The sequence below is a fragment of the Diaporthe amygdali genome, assembly GCF_026229845.1.
Source record: "Diaporthe amygdali strain CAA958 chromosome Unknown NODE_4_length_2575358_cov_65_588622, whole genome shotgun sequence".
In the NCBI taxonomy this organism is placed as follows: domain Eukaryota; kingdom Fungi; phylum Ascomycota; class Sordariomycetes; order Diaporthales; family Diaporthaceae; genus Diaporthe; species Diaporthe amygdali.
The window spans coordinates 2,412,939-2,435,135 of NW_026517024.1; the positions used below are offsets into that span (position 1 = coordinate 2,412,939).

Here is a 22,197-nt window from a genome sequence, read left to right on the forward strand (position 1 = left end):
AGGTCACTCTACCTGACTCTTCCAAGGTACACCCGCCTAACGTACTCACCTCACCCCGCCCATTTTCGCCCGCAGCCAGAATTGGAGAGAGGCCAGGAGCGCAGGAGCGCAGGACACCAAGCACGAGGGCGAGAAAGGCCAGGCGTGGGACCCGACCCAGATCAGCCAGCCCCCTAGCGCTGCCTCAAAACCAGCCCTCCACCCAGCACCCGCCTTCTCCCTCCGTACTACACACAATTCCACACCCGCACACGGGAGCATCATTTTCCACGATGCGAAACAGCAGCGTAGTCGTCGAGACTGCCCAGCTTCTCTGTGCAACACCTGGCACTGCTGCAGGCTACCACGCCCACATCTCCTTGTCTTTCCCCACACTCGCTTCTATCTTGTCCATCGAGTGAGTGATGCCGCACAAGGGAAGGAAAACATGTGTCACGGTCGAAGCAGGCGCGCTTCTTACCCACAACCCACCCACTCACTGCCTTGAGTTTATTTGTGGTCGGAAGCATGAGCGAGACTCTTCCATAAGAAACGCGTTGTCAGATAAATCCGGACGACGGCCCACTTCATGCTGCAACCACTTGAAGTGATCATCACAGACTTTGACGCGTCTTGAGAATAAGTCCATCATCTCCTAGGCATGAATACATACGTATCGTACGTACGTGGATACATAAGCGGGAGGGAGTTGCATTGTTTCTCGCCTCCACCCACCGCGGTTCCACGGGGCCACAGGACCACAGCACAGCCGGGACGTGGTGGAATGGGATGACTGAATGATGAGACCAATCCGTGCTCATGCACTGCACATACCGCACCGCAACCGTGAACTGACTAAGCCTGGAGGCTACTGCATCCGAGCCGAGGTCGAGCGAAGCTCCCAGCTCCCCCCCCCCCCGAGCTCCAATAAAGCTTGCTCGTAACCTCTGCTGATTCAGCCCGTCTTGGCACGCCGGGAGAGACTGTTACGCGACGCGATGAATGTTAAACTTCCAAGGGGTATACATGTAGGCACCGTACTTATCACCTCGCCTATACTGCTGGTCATTCTTCTAGACCCGACAGTTTGGAATCCGGGGTAAAGCGTCGACGCCTCCGCCGAGATGTCGCCCTTCCTGTTGGTGAAGTCGTTGGTTGCTGCAAGTACACGCCGACCAGGGTCCTATCCCATAGCTTCGAAATAGCACCATGTCGCCGCCCTCGACCTGATTCTCACGTCGCGACCGACGACTACGGATGAGCAACATCCGCGCATGACTGTCCATAAGTCACAACAATCACATCATTTGAGGATTGCGAAAGATCCTCATATACTTCTCATCCCGCCCGCCCCTGGAACCATGCCCTTTCCCTCGTGACTGTGCGTAGAAAATGTGACTACCCAGTGGTAATGGGGTTTGACACCTATCAGTCAGCACGCGCAAATGTGCTGATGCTACATACACGCGTCTCGATACTATCTTCACTATCTTCTGCCAGGACTTGATGCGTTAGAGACGTTGACGAGTTAGAGTGGAAGTGAACTTACCTCTTCCTTGCACGTTTGTACACCAACAAGCATTTCCTGAGCCATTGCTAGGCTAGCTTTCCAAGTACAGGAAGTCTCATGGGGAGTCGAGATGATAGTTGCAGTCCGAGGGAGAATATTCATCGCCCTTTGAGCACTGCGTGGCCAAGTATTATGCGCTGACTTTACGTGTTGCGCCAAATAATCCTCGGATCAAATGCCAGCTCTGCCTCGTACAGGGTAAAAAGTAGTACGATAGACACCACGGCGCACCAAATGCCTGGGCAGCTTCTACTCCGGGTCGAGCACCACGTCCCTCAGCACCGGATCGGCCGCCCAGTCGACCCCGCTCCCAGCGACGATGCCGCTGGCCGTGCCCTTCATGACCCGCCACTTCTGCCTGCTGGCGGCGAGCCTCTTCTCCAGCTCCGCGATCTGCCCCTCGGCAGCCGGGTCGCCTCCCTCGGCGGCGGCGGCGGCAGCGCCGGCCCTGCCGCGGTCGGCCTCCCTCGCGAGACGGAGGACCTCGGCGGCCAGGTCGCGGTTGCGCCGGGACGCGCGCAGCACCTCGCTCTCGGCCTCGGTCAGCTGGCCGAGGACCCGCCGCGCCGCGGCCGACTGCCTCGCGACGTCGTGCGACGCGCCGTCGCGCGCCTGCACCCATGGCAGGATGTCCTGCTCGATGGGCGACGCCGACGTGCTGCCGTGGATGCCCTTGAGGAGCGGGTTGGCGGTGAGCACGTTGTTCACCACGCCGTTGCGGAGGTTGTACAGCGACATGGCTTCGAGGAGCTGGCTTCTGGCTTCCGCGATCTTGTCTGGGTTGTCTTCTTCCCCCTCGTCGTCGTGATGTCCTTCCTTCTCGGCCTCTTCTGCTCAATTTCAGTGTTGACGCCGCGAAAAGGCATGTTGAGAACTCACCAGCGAGGCGTACCCTGGCCCGGGCCAGTGCAAGCTCCAGCTCCAGTTTCTGGGCTTGGTCGTAGAGTTCCAGAATCTCCTTTTCCTCGTCAGAGAATGATGGGCCTTTGCTGATGTCGGTCTCTTGTGCTGCGTCCTCCATTTGGAGGTCTGCCATGGTGCGCGTGGCTTGTGGTGTCACAGAGACGAGGATGGACACTGCGCGTGTGCCACAGAAGACGCGTCAATATGTCTGCAGTGACTGTGCGCAAAGGTTGTGTTTTTGTGTAGATGCTATCGATTGTACAAATTGATCACTGGGGCCACTAGCGTGAAGTATCCTGCGTAATCTGGTACCGGCATCAAAACAGATGGTTGTGAGTTGGGAAGGATTTGGGTCTAAGATGCTATTACTACGACTACGAGACAGAAGGCCGTAGATAGATTACCTGGGCGGTTTACAGTGCTTCCAGGGACCTTTTCTAACATCGATCAAAATACATCTCATCCATCTTGGCTAAGACTTAAGACGAAAGGCACGGTATATTTCTGAGACTGACTCGCGAGACTCCAAAGTGACATATGACGATCAGGTCAAGCACACTGAAGCTGAGTGGTTCTATGTGAGGTCATCCTGCCATGCCGGGCGAGTACATCTGACTCTCTAATCCTGGGTTACAGCCCGCCTGCCGCGTGCACAAGGGTGGTTGATTGCTAAGTCACAAACTAGCCGCCCCAGGTCACGCGCGGCAGCGGTTCCTTTACAGCAGGCCGCATCTTCCTAATACGACTCTCTACCTCCCACCTACGACTGAGGGAAACCTCCCCTTTCCATGACACGCAGCATTATCCAGCATACCGTTTCCTTTGGCGATGCGCTCAGTCTTTACCATGGACGATGGCGACCCTCTGCTTCTCAAGCTCGGGCCAGCAGATGCAACTCGATACTTCCCAGCTCACAACGTTCGTTCGGACCCCCGCTATCGCAATGCTTTGTCTTGCCGAGCTAACCAGGAATTGTGCGTAGGATCGATGACTTCAAAGTTGCTGTGTCCAAGAAAATCTCTATTCCCGCGCAGTTCCTCATCGCACTCACACCGCAAGGGAAACCGCTGAAGCACCAAGACCTCCCGACCGAGGTACAGCCCCCCGCGACGACAATAACCAAATCTGAGTGACAATGACTGATATATCTTGCTGGCACTAGAGAGAGATCTACATCTACGACATTCGAATATCCCAGCCTCCAACCCCTGGTACACCATCCTCTGTCAATGTCGAGGTCGGGCTTCCGAAGCCGTACAGTTTGCCAGAGCCTCCAAACCGAATCAACGACACCAAGGCACTGCAGTCATGGCAAGAGCTATTCAGGTCACGCGGAGCCTGGGCCGGAAGAGCGGTGGGCGATTGTGCATCGATGGCGCAGGCCACACGAGATCGATACGGCGAGATGGATGTCATGATGCGCTGTCTTGATGCTGCCATCGCAAACCTCGAATCCGTTGTCAAGACGATAGAACCAAAATATCAAGAGCTCAGGAAGTGGGCGGACCCTGCCAAATCGGAGTACAACACACTCGTCAAGAATTGGCAGTCATATCTCAGTCTTGCTCGGAGTATACCCATCTCTCCAGGCATGGCGTCCTTCATGACAGGCCGGAGCTTTAATTCAAAGAATAATGCGGCCCGACAGCCTACCCTGGAGGATCTCCTGGACTTAGATACCACGAGGCTGACCGGACAACGGGCACCCCAAGCACTACGAAAGTTCAATCAACGCGTAAGCGACCTGGAAAAGACGGCGGCACGCATGCTCAAGAACTGCCAGGATGTCACCCAGGATTTCGAGCGACTCATAGAACGCTCCGCCATGTCCCATGATGGTGAGGCCGCTCAACTTTTGGAGGACATCGAGGCTGTAGCCAGGAAGATTGATGCAGACTATGAGACAACCATGGAGCTCACAAACACCGCCCGGGACCTTACACAAGCTTCAAAACTTGCTGCAACCCACACCGAGCGGCTACTCCCCAGCATAAAGGCCAGGGCCCTCGAGATGGATGAAATGCTTCGGTACGCAACTCAGGCGCGAAATGCCCTTGCCTTGGAGTCCGTAGACTTCATGCGTAGTATAACGGACATAACGTCTCTCACAACCACGGTCAAATCCCAAATCAACGTCCTGGGCTCGGAGGAAGAGCTAGCCACGTTTGATTACCTGAGACTGATACAGCAAGTCCCTTTCATGTACGCATCCTTTGCCATCGAAGCGTTGAAACGAGGCGAGTGGTATGAGAAGGTTAAGGTCGACGCGTCTACCCTGGCGAACGAAATGGCTGTTTTCCAGGATGAGGAGATCAAGAGGAGAAGAAAGTGGCTCAAAACGGTCGAGAACCTCTACGGTCCCCAAACGGCATCCGGTGAGAGCAACGTTGCTGGTTTGGAGGTCAATCTACTGGGCCAGGAAGAGGAGTGGCCGACCATGAGTAAGAAGGAATTGACCGATTTCTACGACTCTCTCCAAAGACAGAAGGCTGAGCAGGAGTTGCTCAACGACATTGGCAAACTGATTGTGGACTTGAACAATCCGACAAAGCAACAGTCGAAACGTTTGAAAGCGTTCAAGAATGGCAGCATTCATGAAGCATCCTTGGGCAGGAGCGGCTTGTTGGTTCGGGGTGACGAGGATGTTCTACGATCGCTGCAGGAAGAAAAGCAAAGGGTCGACAACAAACTCAAGACAGCGGAAAGCCGAGTGCGACGTCTGGAGGACCTGCTACATAGGCAGAGCCAGTCTTCCAGGCCAACATTCGGGAACCTGTTCCAGTCCCCAAGCCAGCAACTTATGGAGCGAAATGGCTCGACCACGTCGGTGCAGAAGGCATCCGAGGACCGTAGGCGATCATCATCAGACTTCCCAGAAGGCCTTGTGCAGCGTATTCAGCAGCTTGAAAGCGAGCTCAGCGCAGAAAGAGAGAAATCCGCTGCATTCGAGAAAGACTTGAGTGCCCGCACGACCCAGCACGAGACTGTCAAGGGCCAAATAGAAGAAGCCAATTCTACTAAGAAGGATCTTCTTGAAAACATGGAGGCCCTGAAGCGGGAATTTGTGGAGGAGCGCAAATCCCTCGAAGACGAAATCAAGCATCTCAAAGCGCGAATTGAGGATAATGAGGACGAAATGGAACACTTCGGCGAATCCCGAGAGCATGAGAAGGCACACTACGATGGCAGAGTTCAAGCCCTTGAAGATGAAATGGCGCAGCTGGCCAAGGAGAGACGCGACGAACAGCTCAAGTATGAAGGACAAGTCGAGTTCCTCAGAAAAGAATCGAAACTACAGAGGGAACAAGCTGAGGAACTGGAGAAGCAGTACAAGTCAGTGCAAGACGAAAACAAGAATCAACGCCAGCAACTGGAGGCGGCCAAGCAGACCGCAGAGTCTCAATTGCGAGCATTGCAGGACTTGTACCGCCAACTTGACCCAGGTGGTAGTATCCCAGAAGATCAAGAAGAACTTATCGAAAGTATGGCTAGCAAGTGTGCCGATGTCCTCATGAGGGCCCAAGATGTCGAGGCCAATATCTCTCTGGTACATTCGGATCTACACTCGGCTGAAGTTACCGTCAAAGATCTTCGGGCAGAGATCTTGACGGCAAACGAGTCTTTGGCTAAGGAGGAGAGCTCAACAATGCAGCTTCGAGAACAGCTCGGAGAAGAGAAGGCTCGCGTGGCCGCGCTCGAAGGCGAGCTGGACGAGACCCGCAACCAGCTCAACGAATTGAGAGTCAAGATTGCTGATGGAGAAACCGGCTCAGAGAGTTTGCGGAAGAGGCTGGAAGAGGACGAGAAGAAGATCACGACGATGTCGGAAGATCTGGCTTCAAAGCAGTCCCAAGTTGGGAGCCTCGAGGAGGAGCTTCGTCTCTTCAGAAGCAAGCTCGAAGAGTCTCAGGTCAAGCTTGGTGTGCTCACCGACCGTTTTGTGGCACGTACGGAGCACGCCAAAGACCTCACCCAGAAGCTTTACACTCAAAATGACCGTCTTAGGCGTCTTCTCGAAAGACTTGGCTTCTCAGTCAAACGACAGGATGGCACTGTGGTCATTCAGAAGATCCCGCGTGCTGAGCGTTCTGTGCAAAACCTCAACGATTCCATCGACCCAGGCGCTTCCCTCCGTCGTTCGGGAACTCTCTCCCAGACCCCCGATAGTAGCGATCTCGAGCTACTGTACTGGATGAACAATTCGGACCCAGCCACCGAATCGGAGAGGTACCAGGTCTTCATGGCGGAGCTTGGTAGCTTCGACATGGACGCCCTCATAGAGACCGTCTACAAGCGAGTCAAGGATATCGAACATATGGCTCGGAAGCTACAACGCGATGCTCGATCTTACCGCGACAAAGCTCATGCTCTACAAAAGGATGCCCACGACAAGATCGCGTTCAAGAACTTCAAGGACGGTGACTTGGCTTTGTTCCTGCCGACTAGAAATCAGATGACTGGGGCCTGGGCCGCTTTCAACATTGGGTTCCCGCATTATTTCCTCCGCGAGCAAGAAGCACATCGCCTCCGCAACAGAGAGTGGCTATTAGCGCGCATCAGCCGCATCCAAGAACGAGTCGTCGACTTATCCAAGAGCCTGAGCAATCAGGCGTCGGGCAACGGAGCCGCGGAAACGGACTCTGTGGATGACGAAAATGACAACCCATTCGATCTCTCCGATGGCCTACGTTGGTACCTCATCGATGCGCACGAGGACAAGCCTGGCGCACCTTCGACACCAGGGCTTGGGAAAAGCACGGTCGCTGCTAATAAGGTAGACGCCGTTGCGGAGCGAGCACAGATTCGATCGGCATCCGGCAAGGGCCTTGGGTTGGGTGGTCGCGGTCCAACCGGCATCGATGGGGTGAGCAAGACTCTGTCCAAGAGCCTTGAGAGCCGTCGCTCCAGCACAAGTTCTAAGAAGGCCTTGCCATTTGGCATTGGTGGTGGTGGAAAGGGCAGCGGGCTCGCCAGTGAAGCCAATTCCATCCGGGCCGCACCGGCAGACTCGCCAGATCCCCCGGCCGAATCAAGCGGCCAGCAGCCCCCGAATACTAGTACAGAGCAGACAAACGGCGGGGGTGAAGCTCAAGCTGAAGGTACCGCTGCGGCGGCAGCGGAACAACAGGGGCAGCGGCCGCCTGACGGCGCCGCGGGCACCGAGGTGCGCAATAATGAGATTGATGACCTGCTCGGGCCCTAGTGAGGCCTCGTTTGGCTGATGAACTCTTCTCTTCTCTCCAGCACGGCCGGCGACTCCGGCTACCTACCCTGGCGCAAGTACGCCCAAGACCGCTGGTGCAGCAGCAGCAGCAGCCGCCGCCGAACGGCGCCCCGGAGTCTGTGGACAGCCCCTCTAATAATAGCAAGCGGAGGAGCGTGATTTGGGACTCCCTGTGGAGTCTGGACCTGAGCTACGAGAGCGGGCGCAAGGGCAAATAGACGTCATGGTATGATGCATAGGTAGAATCACGATCTATCACGGCGTCTCGGGAGATGATTCATTCAATGCTTGTGTGTGTGTGTGTGTGTGTGTACCTGGGAGCCACGGGGGAGTGATTGGTCTTTGAATGCGTGTCACAAAACATCCGGTTCATGCAGAGTGATGTTTGGCATCATTAGACGTGTACTTATTTTGACCATGATTTCTCCCCATCAGCGTTTGGAGCTTCTTGAGAGGGCATGATGATTCCAGCATAGGGACGAAGGAAGGCATCAATGTTTGAATGGGTATCATATATACTTGCCAATCGCGGAGCCTGTCCCAGGAGCGGACACGGTTCAGCACGCAATGAACTGTTGAGGCGAAGGATGAATTGGATAACGAACGACTCCCAATGGAGCACATATTTACCACACAATACATATCAGTTTCATAGTCGAAGAGTAACGTTGAATCCTTTCTGCGCACAACTTGAGTAATTGGCCGCCCCGGGGTCACTGAAGATTTGTAAATTCCCGAACATTATCCACGCAATTGAAAAAGAGAATATCTTTTCCCCCTCTTCCTACACCGTGCGAGTATGCGCAGGGACATGGCGTGTCCCTCATCTTTTTCCCTACTCCGTCAATATGTGGTTGCAGTGCCTCCACCCACTTGCTTCCATGTTGGAATCTCTACGACGTGGCGTGATACAGTACATGTGGATCTTAGAATCAACAATTTGGCAAACCTATGCCAGACTAGGGTTTGCACGTTATATAACGATGACTCAGATTGTCGAGAGGGAACGGTGGACAGAACTGGGATGAAAGGAGATCCCACAGGATTGTCACAATAAATTCAACATCTTGTGATTATTCACCACAAAAACAACTTCACGATGCCACTTCGGGAAGCAGGACCGTAAACACGTGCCGAAGATAGGGGTATAATCTGCGCAATTGGCAACGCCCGCTATCACTTCGAATTCATGACTGAGTCCCTCGGCCTGCCATCAGAGCAGGGTGGACAGGCAGTCGATTGCCTATCTAAATCAATCATGCATCCCTCTCCCGTCTCGCACCCCGGCTGCGTCGATGCGACGGGCAGGTACGCTTGGTTGGCTATCCCCAGAGGCTGAACGGCCTTTCTCCCGCGTCTCCCGCGTCTGCTTCCAAGTCGTATGTCGAACGGGACACAGACAAATAATGGTGTTTTCAAACCACAGAAAATTCAGACTGGCTCAGTTGCACAAATCCTTCTCGTACGCCCCTGCTAATGCTGCCGTGAATTCGGCTTAGAGGCGTCTCGTATCTCTGCCTCGGATATCAATGCCCAATGACGAGTTTTGAAAAATATGAACCTCTATCGATGCTCAGGCGGTGACCGCTGGCACAAGAGGCGCGTCATTGCCGCTGCCATTCCCGCTCTGCGATTCGATGAAGCCAGGCCGCCATTTCGTCAGGTATTTGGCAGCCATAGGCCTGGCATCCTCATCTGCGCATGTGTCGTCAGTCTCCGATATCTTCGATCAAGCAAAGAGGTGGGTAGGAATAGACTTACACTCAACCCAGATGTCCTGGACAGTGTCCAAGGCCAAATCTCTCACCGGCGGTTTCATCACCACCAGATACAAGAGACTCTTCAGAGCAAGCTCTACCATGGACGGATCGCCGCAGAGCTTCTTGACCTTACCAAGAATCGCAGAGTTGAGCTCTGGCATCTCGCCCAGAAATCGGGTGAGCACCTTGTCCTGTGGATTCAAGTATGGGAAGAATCCGTCAACCAGCCTCATCGCCCACTTTGGATAGTGCATGGGTGCATGGGTGCTCTGCTTATTTTGCACGCTGTCGCAATACCATTCCTCGTTTAGCCACGAGACAGCAATGTCGATACGTCGGCGGAAGTCCTCGAGGACATATGCGTAGAGGCGCTCGCGGATGACGTCGCTGTTCGTATGCGAGCGGAGCGCAAGGGCCTCGCTGCCCTCGTCCTTAACTTCGACCTCCTCTATGCCGGCCGTGGCGCGCGTGCCCAGTCGCGTAATGAACGTCAGTATCGATTCCTTATCGTATGAGCTTGCTGCCAGTCGGTTGATTCCACCTCGAATCTTCCTTGTCGCGGGCTCTTCCAGGACTCTTAAGGCGTCAAAAACCCGCGCGACAACCATTTGACCAGCTGCTGAAGCACTTTCAGGATTGAGCGGAGGCGGCGCCGGTAACTTGTAGGGGCCTAGTGTCAAAGATGCAGCATCGACTTGGGGTTGCTCCTCCTCGCGGGGTTTGCCGTCGAGTTTGTTCTTGATTTGCTCCTCGTCCTCGGCCATGGTGAAGTCGGGCTCGTAATCATCGTCGTCCTCTTCAACATCAAGTGGCGCGGTCTCTGGGTTGAGTACTGGTTGTCGAGTAGCCTCCTTGGCTGCTAGACGTTCGCGTACTGCTTGGATGGCCCCCTGTAAGGCTTGAGGATCTATTCTTGCCAGGGTTGACACGACCACCCTGTTCGTCAGATGCGCTGGTACTTGTGTGACATCAAAGGCCTGGAGACCGACGCTGTCTGTGAGCGTGTAGATAGCTGCTAGGCTGTTTGGTCCTGGGGCATTCGGGTTCACTTGGGGCGCCGCGTGTTGAGGGCCTATCTTTTGCCGCTTCGCATCACCACCTGCATATGCGGCTTGCTGTTCAGCGAGCGCTCTCTTGCGCCCTGTGTCATCAAGAATCTCTGCCCGAGAGCGCATCAGCCTTTCTACTTGTTGCTGTATCCTGGGAGCATATGGATTTTGTGGGTCCCTAACAACAGTCAGTGTCGTCGGCTTGCGGGAATATCAAGGGGGTATTTACCGCTTCAAGAGGTGTATCAGCAGCATGCGTGTCGTCTTCTCCATGGACTTGACAAGCACGCGAATCTTGGGGGTCAAGGGCGAGTTGGCAAGTTTGAGCGGGTTGAAGGCGAGGATAGCATTGACGATGCGATTAGAGGTGGATGGCCGCGTGCGAACAAGGATAGACAGACAGTTCAGTGTGCCATCTACTATGAGTGCATCACTACGACACGGTTTATTGTATCAGTAAAGATCGAGGTGTAGCCACCGCTGCGCACAAGCATACCTGCTGTTGTCCTGGAGCACACTAAGCATCCTGTCCAGAAGACCTGTAGCCTCTGCCTCGAGCTGCCTCGGGTCGAGGAAGGGGTGGCCCGCTGGGATCATTCCCAAAGAAATCTCAAGGCCATTTATGCGCTGCCCATGATCAATATATACCCCAAACCAATATTGTAGTCCGAGAGGGTCGTTCATACCTTCTCCATGCTGGTTGCTGTCGTCTGTGCAAGTACCACACGCTGTGCGAACTTGACGCAACACAATTTGACCGCTGGAGCAGCGTCGTCCCAGAGTCGTAGTATTTTCTGCTTGATCGTGACCATATTGTCCCACGGCGATCGCTCGTAAGGGTTGTGTATTCTGCAAAGCCAGTGGTCAGCAAAGTGAAGAATTCCGTGGTGCCTGCTCCTAGGGCAAGGGGACTTGGGACTGGGGAGCATGGCCACCCCGCGGGTGCCATTGTCCAAGACCGGCGAGCCCACGAGCACACAGTGGTACCGGTACCAGCAGACGCACGGGGGCTTAAGCAGCTTGACGAAGGGAGGCATGAAACATACATCCATCTCAAGACATGTGGAAAGATGCTGGCCGATGCGGTGATGACGCTCTTGAGTACGTATGGATCCTCCCTAGGGCTCTCCAGCAGGCTCCTGAGTACGGGCAAGACCTGGAAGCTCATGACCTCCTTGTCCTTCCCGGGCAGGGTCGGAGTCGCAAAAGCCTCGGCGATGAAGTCGACAGCCCAGCGCCGTAGCTCAAGGGTGGAGTTGGGAGCGGCAAGAGGCAGGATGCCGTTCATGATCGACTTGTAGTAGGTGGTGTCGACGAGGATGGCCTTGCGGGCTTCATTCAATTGCTTGAGCTGCTCGCTCACGGATTGCACAGGGTTGGCGGCCATGATGGGCAGAAGATTTGGTCGGCACGACGGCCTTGGAGGTTTTGGGATGCGTGAAAGGAGGGCACACAAGGTCGGCAGGCCTCAAAGCGCCTCTACTCTACGAAGTGGAAGGGGGGTGGGATGGCTTCCCAGCTCGCCAGGTCAGAGAATCGAGATGTGGTAGAATGCGTTGGCGACAGGGCCTGTCAGTGACTCAATGAAGGGATTGCGAAAGTCGTTGTCAGTGTGTTTGCGACAGGACTGGGGCGCAGTCAGTTGGTGCTCCGCGTCGGCAGCTGTTGACAGAGTCGCGATGCGGTACGGTGCGATGTTGATATTGGCCGAGACGGCGACGGCGCATTATTTTGGCAGGTTTCAAAGGTATTGTCGCGCCGCTGCAGAGTCGAGATGTGGCCAGAGAAGCTGTGGGAGGGAGAGAAGTCGGGGTTGTTCTCGCAGAAGTCTGCGCAGCGAGCCCATGAAGACGTTGCTCCAGGTTTGCGAGGTCGAACAAAGTGGTGGATGGGTGGGTTAGTGGAGTGAGGCTGCATGTGAGCTTCGCAGGTTGACGAAATGCCATGTAGCAGAGGTACCTCGCTGTGGAAAATCAGAAGTGCAACTACCGGGGTGCTCCCCCAATGTCCACCCAATGCGGACTGACCCAAAGCGCCAGGCGGGACGTGGAGCAGGGCAGGCAAGGCAAAGCAGGGCGCGGCGCGTTAAGAGAGAGCTACGTAATTGGACTATACTGCCAGGACCCCTGTTTGGAGCTTCAACCACCCAGGGTAGGTACCCAGGTACATTTATGATTTCAGTCAGGAATCCAGCACCTTGTTCACATACCTCGACGCAGACCCAACCGCCCACATACAGCTAGCACCGCCTTTTCTTTCCTTGAAACTGATTGCCTTTACACGTCTGCCACTATAATCCAGTATTCGATCAACGCGGCAGGGTGTAGCGACCAGCGTACGGCCTACCGATCGATGAGGTACATGAAAGTGTCTATAGTGAAGCAATAACGTCTTGGTGACTACGAAAGAGGATGAGCGTATGTAGGTGCGCAAGTTATCACCGAAGACCCGTGATGATCTGATTTTGATTTCTAAGTCACCCTGACATATAAGCAACATCACAATTTGTCAGTGATGCGTGCTTGATCAATGGCGGCGTGTCTTAGTACATGGGTGATTTCACAAACTGGGCGGGGAACATCTGCGCGTAAATTCTGTTCGGCTCAAATAGGAACGTATTCATTCATGCTTTTTTGCCTGTCACTTCGGTTTGGAACCATCACAACCAATCCATCGAGCTCAATCCTTTTCAGTCACATTGTCCAAGAGAGCACTCTATTGATTCGCCCAAGGTGTTATATACAAGCAACCATTTAGAGAAATGCCCATATGCTTATGCTAAATCGCAATAAAACAAAATTTTAGCTGGGTAATTATTCTTTCGGCCCATAGTAAATCTCAGTATGACCTAGCCAATCCGCACGCTGTCCTTCAATGCAGATAGCCTGCGGCAGCGACTAATATGGTGGCCCGGGTTATTAAAAAGTGTTGTTAAGACATCTGGACACAGCAGCCACATAATTACTCGCCGTACACGACGAACCCAGCAAACGAAGACCATCAACATGTTTCCTCTCTCCCAGAAGTTTGGTGGCGAGTAAAATTTTCCAGATGGCCAGAGCAACCCGCTACCTAAATGTACCGTCTGAGCAGGAGTCTATCAACCAACTTCTGTTAACCGTGACCTCCTCGCGGCTTCTCTTGATACATGTTTGAAGGAGAAGGAACTGGTGCTGGGCTGCCCACTCAAATAGCTATCAGACGACAAATGCATCTGCGGTAGCTTCGATCAGATTAACATTGTCACATGCGCTTTTGGTGAATGAATAGGATCAAGATTTGGGGGATTAGAACAGGGTAGCAACTTTCGTTCATGAGCTGAGCTGGGTATCAGTTGATATCATCGTCGGAAACAACCAATGGTGTATGTAATAGTCATGTACTCAACCAATGGTGACTGCAATGTGCATTCATATGAACAACTCCGACTACAGCTTCTGGTCAGAGTAGTTCACGCGGCCCGAAGGACAACATAATGCCGCAAGAGGCAAAAGAGACTTTGGAGTGATCGATGAGCCCGAGCGGCCGTGGTGGTGACTTGCACCGTCCGGTCGAATGAGGACGTCGGCCGTGCCCTCTTTGGTTGATGTGGTCAGTATATCCTAAGAAGGTGCCAACCCAATGCATGATTCCAATACACTTCCACTTGGAGGCGGCTCCCACAGCCTCGAATTCCTGGACAACAATGTGCCTTCTTCTGTAGCGCCACAGTGCAATAGCATCGACAGGATAGAAGCTGCATTCATAACAAAGTCTGCCAGGAATGAATTGTTTAAAGAGCTCCGCGTAACACACTATCCGGGTTCCTCTCTTCTCTCTCTTCTTCCTTCCAAATTCGCAAACAATCAACACCTCAATGTCGTCTTCACGATCTTTGGCTCTGAGCGTGGCGGCTAACTGACACGCCTTCCCTCTCCTCGCTTCTTTATCACAATAGCAAGAGACCTATGCTGTCCCCGTGTTCTCTGCCCCGAGGATCGACATCGTCGTCACTGGTCGACGAGTTCTACGAGATCTGGACACTTGACCCGACACGTCTCCTTCGGATCCCCATCACAGCCACTCTCACTCCCATCCTGCCCTTCCTCCGCTGCCTCCACTTGGTGGCATCAGGTCTATCCTCTCTGTCTCATCCGATTTGAACTCATTTTCCGCAACAAATTTGCCTCAGTTTTTTTCCGCTACTTATTGCGGATCATCATTGGCAGCGCGGCTGCTGGCGCTTTGCGGCTTCGGCTGACAGGCACAGACCAAACAGGACTGGCCCGTAGCCTCTTCTATCCCACACCCCCATTTCGCCCTCTGCAATAAGGTGGGTGCCCCCAGTGTATGTTAACCAGTGGCTGCTGGCGATATGAGCGAAAGAGCGAAGATTATACTTTTATTTATCTTTAGGGGGTACTCATAACTGTCCGTCGGCTTCGGCTGACGGGACAGACCAAACAGGACTGACCCGTCATCACCGCGGCTCTTCGGCCTCAGTTCGATTCGCAGCGAAGCTTGCTCGACGCGGCGAGTCGAAGCTGCCGCATAGCATCATCGGTCGTCAAATAATTGTCCACGGTTCCAGGATAGAGCACTCGGCCTTGCTGTGGTGATCCTGTGTTGGTGATGAGGTAGACAGGAAAGTTCTGAAATGTTGCAGGTGTGTTGAATAAGTGCAAAGTGCTGGGTTCTGGAGTTGAGCAAATGGTTTTGGATTTCTTGCAATTCTGTAGTGCTTAGAACTTATCTTCTGAATTTGAAAGTGCGCATTCAGTGACAAACACTTGTTCCTTGCTCTGCGCAGCGTTCACAAGAGAGTTCATCAGCAAGCTGGCGAATTTCTAATGACGGCCGTCTTCGTAAACAGCAATGGCGCATAGACTTTTGGTCCACGACTTCTGGTGATCATTGTTGGGGAAGAGTGTCGTGCATGTTGCGACCAGCAGCTTGGTATAGGCCGCAGAGAAACGAAGTGGATGAAAAGAGATTGAGATGTGCGATTTGACGCAAGTAGCAGTCTACAATTTATTTCAATGTGAATATTATATTTATATTGGATTTTATTCTTGCTCGACTGCGTGCTAAACCCACCCGTCGCCGGTACCAGAACGTTTGGTGTTTTCTAGCGGCCTAAGCGGACACATTTGGCATGTCGTACCTACATTAGACAGGAACCCTAATGCCAACTGAAAGGGACTGCATGACTAGATCATGTTCTTGAGTTTGGATTTGAATTCTGATTTCCTGGCTTCACCATGGCCGATTCTCCGATGTCGGCTTGGAGTGTGCTCTATATTCCTGGGTCTCGCAAAGGCTTGGTCTTGTAAATGTATGCTGGGAGCCCACCATTGCTAGACTAACTATGCTGTCTACCTACGTACTGTAGATACTGTCGAGGTGATCGATTGGTCTAAAACCACCCCTACCGTGGTTTTTGAAGCAGTGGAAGAGCTGACAACATGCTACCTCGAAGGAGAGGACGAATCAACGGAAGGGGTGCATATAGAATGAAGCTGCCAGACCCGCTGCCAGTGCAACACAACTTTATGAGATCACCAAGTGCTAGAGCGAGCTTACCTAACCCCAACTTTTGGAGAGACGAACATCTGATTGTGGTCTACCTCTTTGAATCGCATCGCAAAAAGCCCCCAACCTTTCCTCTCCCGCGCATAACCTCTCACAAGATACTGCTGTTGGAAGCGCACTCTTTCCACCATGGCAGGGTAAGCACCCTCCCACTTCCACCCACACCACGCCATGCATTCCCAACTTTGAACGCAGAGACTGACTGACACTCGCCGCCGCCACGGCGAACCGCAGCATCGACCACTCAAGCTACTACACGCGGAAAAACGCCCAGTCCGCCGCCCTCCTCCGGGCGCGCCGCCCATACCTGGTCAAGAATGCCCTGACCGGCGTGGCCATCGCCGGTGTCGCCGCGGGAATCTGTGCGTCTGAGGACCCGAACCAAAACCCACCCACCTACCTCGTTGAGTTTCGTGCAGGCTTAAGCTAATGCGCCCTCGTCGTGCCGGAACAGACTGGTACACCATCACGGCAGTCGGCCAGGACGAGTTTGAGGACGTCAAGGTCCCTGAGGTGCCAGCCCACCAGGCGCAGGAGATCAACGCACCCAAGAAGTAAAAGCAAAACAGCGTCCATCGTCTCAAAATGTCCATCGTACGAGAGCGAGAGCACGGCAGCGGACATCTCGCCGAGGAGGAGCAGCAGTAACACGCATGCCGAGGAAATGCAGAATGTGGGGAGAACGGATGATCAGGTTGAAGAAATTCTGTGCTCGTCGGCACAATTGATATCTTGATGCGTCTAGCGGTGTCTCGTTGACGGGGGCGCATGTACAAAGTACAAAAATGTATCTACAAAGCCCCAAAAGAACACGGGAGCCCATCCCCGTGCCGGCCTATAACCCGATAGTGCCCTCAACGCCATTCCCGGAGACCTGAAGCGGTCGTAATAAAACAAAAATGCGAGACCTCTCCTTCAAAAGTGATTCGAAGAACGTAGGCCGCTTCGTGGTCCCAACGAGCCCGCCCAACTACTCTTGAAGTGAGAGAGAGCAGGCCGACATATCGACAACCCTGACAAAGAAGACAGAAGTACGCCCCATTCCAAAATTAAGCAATCGGGAAGCTTTCAGCCACGGGTATCGTGAATTCCGAGAAAATAGCAACGACGCCTTCGAAACCCCCTGCCCGGCTGACCGTCCTTTCGCAACTCCTTCAGGGGACCCTCATCGAGTCCCGGGGCTAGGCATGTTGGTGACCATGTTCATTCCTTCAGGCGTAAAGACGTTTGGCCCTATACGAGCCATCATCATGAGAAGCTGTGCAATGTCCCTGCAAGTCGCTGTAGCCACGATGTTCCCGGGTACCCCTCTTCTGAGATCACTGCTTGCAGGTGATCCGAGGAAGCGACTCGGTTGCGGCGCAACTAGACACGAATGGAGTGGGCCACCATGAGCGGCTCCTCTTTTTGCCCAGTTATTTGTCATGCGACCGCCTCGCGCTTGGATTTGACCGTCTCTACCACTCGACGTGGGTGCGCTGGCTCCGCATCCGCCGTAATGGTAGGATGTCTCTGGTTGGCATCGCCGTTCAATTGACCATTGGCAAACCACATTCCGCCTGCGGGTTGGTGCGATGCCCTCGCGTGGCCCATCAAGGCTGGAGGGCCAGCATACGCAGCACCATGTGACTGACGCCGGGAGGTTGCGCCATGAGAGGGATGTTTTGGATTCGCCCATGCGTGGCTTTCGATGTATTCTTGGCCCGCAGGTCCGAGGGCTTGTCCGAATTGTGCCGCGGCGGCATAGTCATGTAATGGCATGCGCTGCGCCGCCGCCGGATGTGTCCCTTGTCGCGCTCGCTGCAATCACCAGTCAGCTTGTCAGCCACTTGAGAATTGGGGGTTACGCGACACGTACAGCCATTGCCTCAAAGTCATCCTCGACCTCTGCTGATGATGCACCCCGCATATCCGGCGCTGCTGGGAACCCATGGTGCTGAGCGATGCCAGCCAGTATAGACGTCTCCTTTCCTTGCGCAATCGCGTGCCTCTTCTGCTCTGCCTTCGTTTTGGGGAAACGGAAGCCGTAGTCTGGTATAGGATTGGCATTGCGCCGGCGCTCATGTTGTATCTCGTACCATTGTCTGCCAAGCTCATCCACGTACTTTTCTCTCAATTCGCGCGCACTCTGGAAGAACTGAGAGAGAATCTGCGCTCGCCGGGCCACAGCCCAACGGTCCAGAGCCTCCATATTGAACTTGTACTCGAGCTCAACGACTTTTACCCTGTCGTCTCGGCGGCTGTCAATGCAGTGCATCATGGCCAGGTATTCGGGGTGGGTCGGATTGTCGCTAGTAAGCATCGCTTCTTCTTCGTTGAGTTGCGCAAGTCGCTCTTCGTATAGTCTGCCGCAGTCCTGTCAGTTTTGCCTTTCGTGGGCTAGTATTCCTGATTGATCAACTCACCGATCCCTAAGAACTGCAAAGTTCTTCTCAATTGAGGAGAGCTGATCGAAAGCACTCCGTTTCTTCTCCACTGTAGCCAATTGGTTAGTCGCACAGACCAAATCAAAATCAAAATCGCAAGCAACAAGACATTTTGCCTTACATTCTTCCTCATTTTTATGGGCGGCCTCGGCTTCCTCGTCGATTCCACCCTCGGCTTGTTCATCCTCGACCGTCTGGATGGGTGTTGCGGTCGGTTCTTCCCCTTCATGTGTCTCCTCGGCGGTTTCTGAAGAGGCCTTTCGCTTCTTCGTACTGCGTTTCGACTTCTTAGGCTTGCCGATCTCATTCGTCGGTTTCTCGACAGAGTCCGCGATGTCTCCTGCGTTTTTTGCTGCTGTTTCTTCGTCATCCTCATCGGCAGTATGCTCAGCGCTCTTGTTTCCCGTGATGTTGCTTAAAGCAACGTCTTCTGACTCGACCTTAGAAAGAGAAGACGACTCGTCGCCTGGGTCTGGAATTGAGGCTGCCCTTTTCCGTAGTGGCTGGTTGGAAACGGATCGGTCTCTCACAGGTGATCTTTTGCGTTTCTTCGAGTCTGCCAGGGAGTTGTCACTACCACTACCAGCAAGCGTAGAGCTTGCAATGATATGCGACTCTTGCGACTTGGTGCGCTGAGTTTGTGAGACCTTCCCCCGTGTTTCTCCTTCCTCTTTCTCAGAGTCTGCTTCGCTGTCGACAGTGGAGCCCTTGTCTTCGTCGTCGGCATCATGACGGTCGTCAGAGAGACCATCATTATCGTCGCCCCCAGACTCAACTCTCACGCCAGGTTGTGTTTGGCCTTGTAGTTTGCTCGAGCTTCTCTGAAAGGGACGGGCAGCTTTGCTGGGGGATTGTTTGGGGTCGATTTTGGCACTCGAAACTAAGTCGCTTGTTTGAGCATTGTTCTTGCGCGGTGTGTCATATAGGCGCTCTGTTTCGGCCTCGGAGTCGTTCGTCTCGATTTCTGAGAGGTTGGAGTCGGAGTCGTCGTGTGGTGGCTGGGCGGCGGGGTCGTGTGCGCGACCATTTTCAGGCTTGGGAGGCTCGTCGCCGTCGGAGTGGTTGCTGTTCACGTCGATATCCATTTCATCGGGCTCCGCATCCTTGTCTTCGACCTCACTGAGAGGGCTCGACACCGTGCTGTCTTGGTCGAGCAGCGAGTGAGGGTGATTGGTCATTGCTATGGGCGGCGCCGTACCGCCTGTTGCCATGGCTGAAGTAAGGCAAATGAATGCAGGGGAAGCTTGAGGAGGGACAAGTGTTTTTGTAGGAGAGAGTGCGGCGTGGGTGGTGTCGGCGCAACTCGTGGAGAACCGAGGTGACGAGGGACCAGTTCGACGGCTGGGTGGTGGACAATGACGGTGAGTTGAGAAGAGAGGGCAGTCCAGAGGAGATATGAATGATTTTTGACCCAGCTCAGTAGCATGAAGCTATGCAAGATCACATCTGGTCGTTTCGAGTAGGTTGAGCCAATGTGGGTGCGGTAGAGAGAGGGTGGTGGTGGTGGTGGTGCATGGTCGAGAAATCAAGGACGGGGCGGCGGCGGAGGGACCTCAGAGTGCTCTGCTGGGGGCGCTGGTTACCGCCGCGCCAGTTTCCCTCCGACTTGACTGAGAGAGAGAGACAGAGAGAGAGGAGCGCAAAGGGCTTCGGCGCGAGCTGCCTGCCGCGGAGGGACCACGCTAGCGGCCAATCGATAGCTGCGATAAGGAGATAGAGAACTTCTTGATCTCCCATTTTTGCAACTTTTGGCCGGAGCAGGAAAATTGAGAGGCGATCCCAGTTCAACATAGGCGAAATAGACGGCCACGCTGTGCGCTTCCCTCCCTTCTTTTCGAGTCGACGTCATGGGAAAAGACAAGTGAGTATCTCACATTGGAACGCCGAGTTTTGTGCAAACTTTTGCTAATTGGACGCAGGAAATCCGGCTTGTCGGCTTCTTCCAAGAAGATCGACCCGACCCTTGATGCTCTTTTCTCAACAAGCTCAGGACCGGTTCAAGCTCCGCCGAAATCTCGATATTCCGAGCTGATCCCTGAAAACGCTAGACGGGAGTTAGAGCGCGAAAGTGAGGACGAGGACGAGGTCGAGGTCGACGATGAAGAGCTTTCAAGTGGTGACGAGGGCGATGCGAACGAATCTGAAGCCAGCGAGGTGGACGAGGCTGCGGACAGCGTACGCGACGAGGAACTGAGCGATGCTTCCGCCCCCGGAGCAAGCGAGGATGACGAGCGCGAAATCGCTGCTCAAATACTTGCCGAAGCCCAGGCACACGAGCGCAAGCAGAAAAAAAAGCGGAAGCAAGACGAATTTCACGATTTGGAAAGCAAATACTTTGATAAACTCGGCGAGGATGAGCCGCCTGCTAGCAAGAGAAGGAAGTCAGATGACAATGGGGCTGAAGACTCCAAGGCTAAAGACGCTGAGGACGACTCGGATGGCGACATACCCGTGCATGAGTCTCTTACAAAGAGCAAGGAGGCTGACGAGATCGAAAAGGCATCACGAACTGTCTTCCTCTCCAATGTCTCCATCGAAGCTGCTAGCTCAAAGAAGGCGAAGAAGACGCTCACGAGCCATCTGTCTTCTTTTCTCGATAAGTCTGCCTCACCACCACAGTCGCTGGAGTCGCTCAGGTTCCGGTCTGTTCCTTTCGCAACAGCAGCGATGCCGAAACGTGCCGCTTTTGCCACGAAAAATCTCATGGAAGCCACCACACAATCGGTCAACGCATACGTCGTGTACAGTAGTGCGGCAGTTGCTCGCGCAGCATGCGAGAAGCTTAATGGCACGGTTGTGCTAGACAGGCACTTGCGGGTGGACAGTGTTGCGCATCCCGCGGCGGTTGACCATCGGCGCTGTGTCTTTGTGGGCAACCTCGGGTTCGTGGACGACGAAACAGTGCTCAATGTGAAAACGGACGAGGAAGGCAAAGAGCACACGGAGAAGCGCAAGCGCACTAAAGTGCCTATGGACGTTGAAGAGGGACTCTGGCAAACCTTCGGCAAGCACGCTGGAAAGGTTGAGAGCGTGCGGGTCATCAGAGATCAAACGACGAGGGTCGGAAAGGGAATCGCCTACGTGCAGTTCTATGTGAGTGGAATCATGGGCCGAGTAGTGCCTGAGAAGCAGAGTTGCTAATTTGCGTGACACAGGATGGCAACTCGGTTGAGTCGGCTCTTCTCTTGAACGGCAAGAAGTTCCCGCCCATGCTGCCGCGAGGATTGCGAGTCAGCAGGTGCAAGGCACCGCACAAGACAGCCAGGGCGATGGACAAGAAGAACGCAGAGAAGAGCGTGGCGCTCGCAGCCAGCAGCAAGGGCAAGAAGGGCACGAGATATGTGCCGAAGCTGACCGCAGAGGAGCAGACCATGGCGGGCCGAGCTGGAAAGCTCCTGGGCCATTCCGCTGCTGCGCAGGCTCGTATCGCCAAAAACGGCGGGAAGAAGCGTGACAGGACAAATAGGGGCGAGAAGAAGTTTGGCAAGGATAAGAAGGAGGGTGCAGGCGCCGTTGTGTTCAAGAAACCCGAGGACTTCGTCTTTGAGGGACGACGTGCGAGCTCTCGCGACGCCAAACCCAAGGACCTGAAGCAGAAGGTGGGAAAGAAGAAAGCCGGTGCCAAGCCGAAGAGGAAGACGGCGAGGTGAGGAGAGTGATAATTCCAAATGCAGGCCTGGGGTACTCCAGATAGATGTGTTGGTAGCCGTTAGTA

General features: G+C 54.1%; 6 protein-coding genes across 6 annotated transcripts; 3 read left to right on the top strand and 3 right to left on the bottom strand.

Annotated features, from left to right (window-relative positions):
* Positions 1–1,798: 1,798 nt before the first annotated feature.
* Positions 1,799–2,585, bottom strand: J7T55_008920 (uncharacterized protein; the record flags this gene model as incomplete). Its single annotated transcript, XM_053139286.1, has 2 exons — positions 1,799–2,379; positions 2,429–2,585. The coding sequence occupies 2 exons, from the start codon at positions 2,583–2,585 to the stop codon at positions 1,799–1,801; spliced, it is 738 nt and encodes a 245-aa protein (XP_052998192.1).
* Positions 2,586–3,305: 720 nt separating this feature from the next.
* On the top strand, positions 3,306–7,894 carry J7T55_008921 (uncharacterized protein; the record flags this gene model as incomplete). Its single annotated transcript, XM_053139287.1, has 4 exons — positions 3,306–3,370; positions 3,435–3,546; positions 3,615–7,616; positions 7,697–7,894. 4 exons carry the CDS (start codon positions 3,306–3,308, stop codon positions 7,892–7,894), a joined length of 4,377 nt encoding a protein of 1,458 aa, XP_052998193.1.
* Positions 7,895–9,249: 1,355 nt separating this feature from the next.
* Positions 9,250–11,872, bottom strand: J7T55_008922 (mRNA cleavage and polyadenylation specificity factor complex subunit; the record flags this gene model as incomplete). Its single annotated transcript, XM_053139288.1, has 6 exons — positions 9,250–9,371; positions 9,438–10,663; positions 10,715–10,918; positions 10,982–11,112; positions 11,172–11,334; positions 11,532–11,872. The coding sequence occupies 6 exons, from the start codon at positions 11,870–11,872 to the stop codon at positions 9,250–9,252; spliced, it is 2,187 nt and encodes a 728-aa protein (XP_052998194.1).
* A 4,313-nt stretch (positions 11,873–16,185) lies between these two features.
* J7T55_008923 (uncharacterized protein) lies at positions 16,186–16,614 on the top strand (the record flags this gene model as incomplete). Its single annotated transcript, XM_053139289.1, has 3 exons — positions 16,186–16,193; positions 16,291–16,418; positions 16,511–16,614. 3 exons carry the CDS (start codon positions 16,186–16,188, stop codon positions 16,612–16,614), a joined length of 240 nt encoding a protein of 79 aa, XP_052998195.1.
* Positions 16,615–17,478: 864 nt separating this feature from the next.
* J7T55_008924 (uncharacterized protein) lies at positions 17,479–19,693 on the bottom strand (the record flags this gene model as incomplete). The annotated part of the gene is made up of 4 exons (XM_053139291.1): positions 17,479–17,856; positions 17,915–18,401; positions 18,462–18,531; positions 18,604–19,693. The coding sequence occupies 4 exons, from the start codon at positions 19,691–19,693 to the stop codon at positions 17,479–17,481; spliced, it is 2,025 nt and encodes a 674-aa protein (XP_052998196.1).
* A 636-nt stretch (positions 19,694–20,329) lies between these two features.
* Positions 20,330–22,132, top strand: J7T55_008925 (nucleolar protein 12; the record flags this gene model as incomplete). The annotated part of the gene is made up of 3 exons (XM_053139292.1): positions 20,330–20,343; positions 20,402–21,575; positions 21,638–22,132. 3 exons carry the CDS (start codon positions 20,330–20,332, stop codon positions 22,130–22,132), a joined length of 1,683 nt encoding a protein of 560 aa, XP_052998197.1.
* Positions 22,133–22,197: the final 65 nt, after the last annotated feature.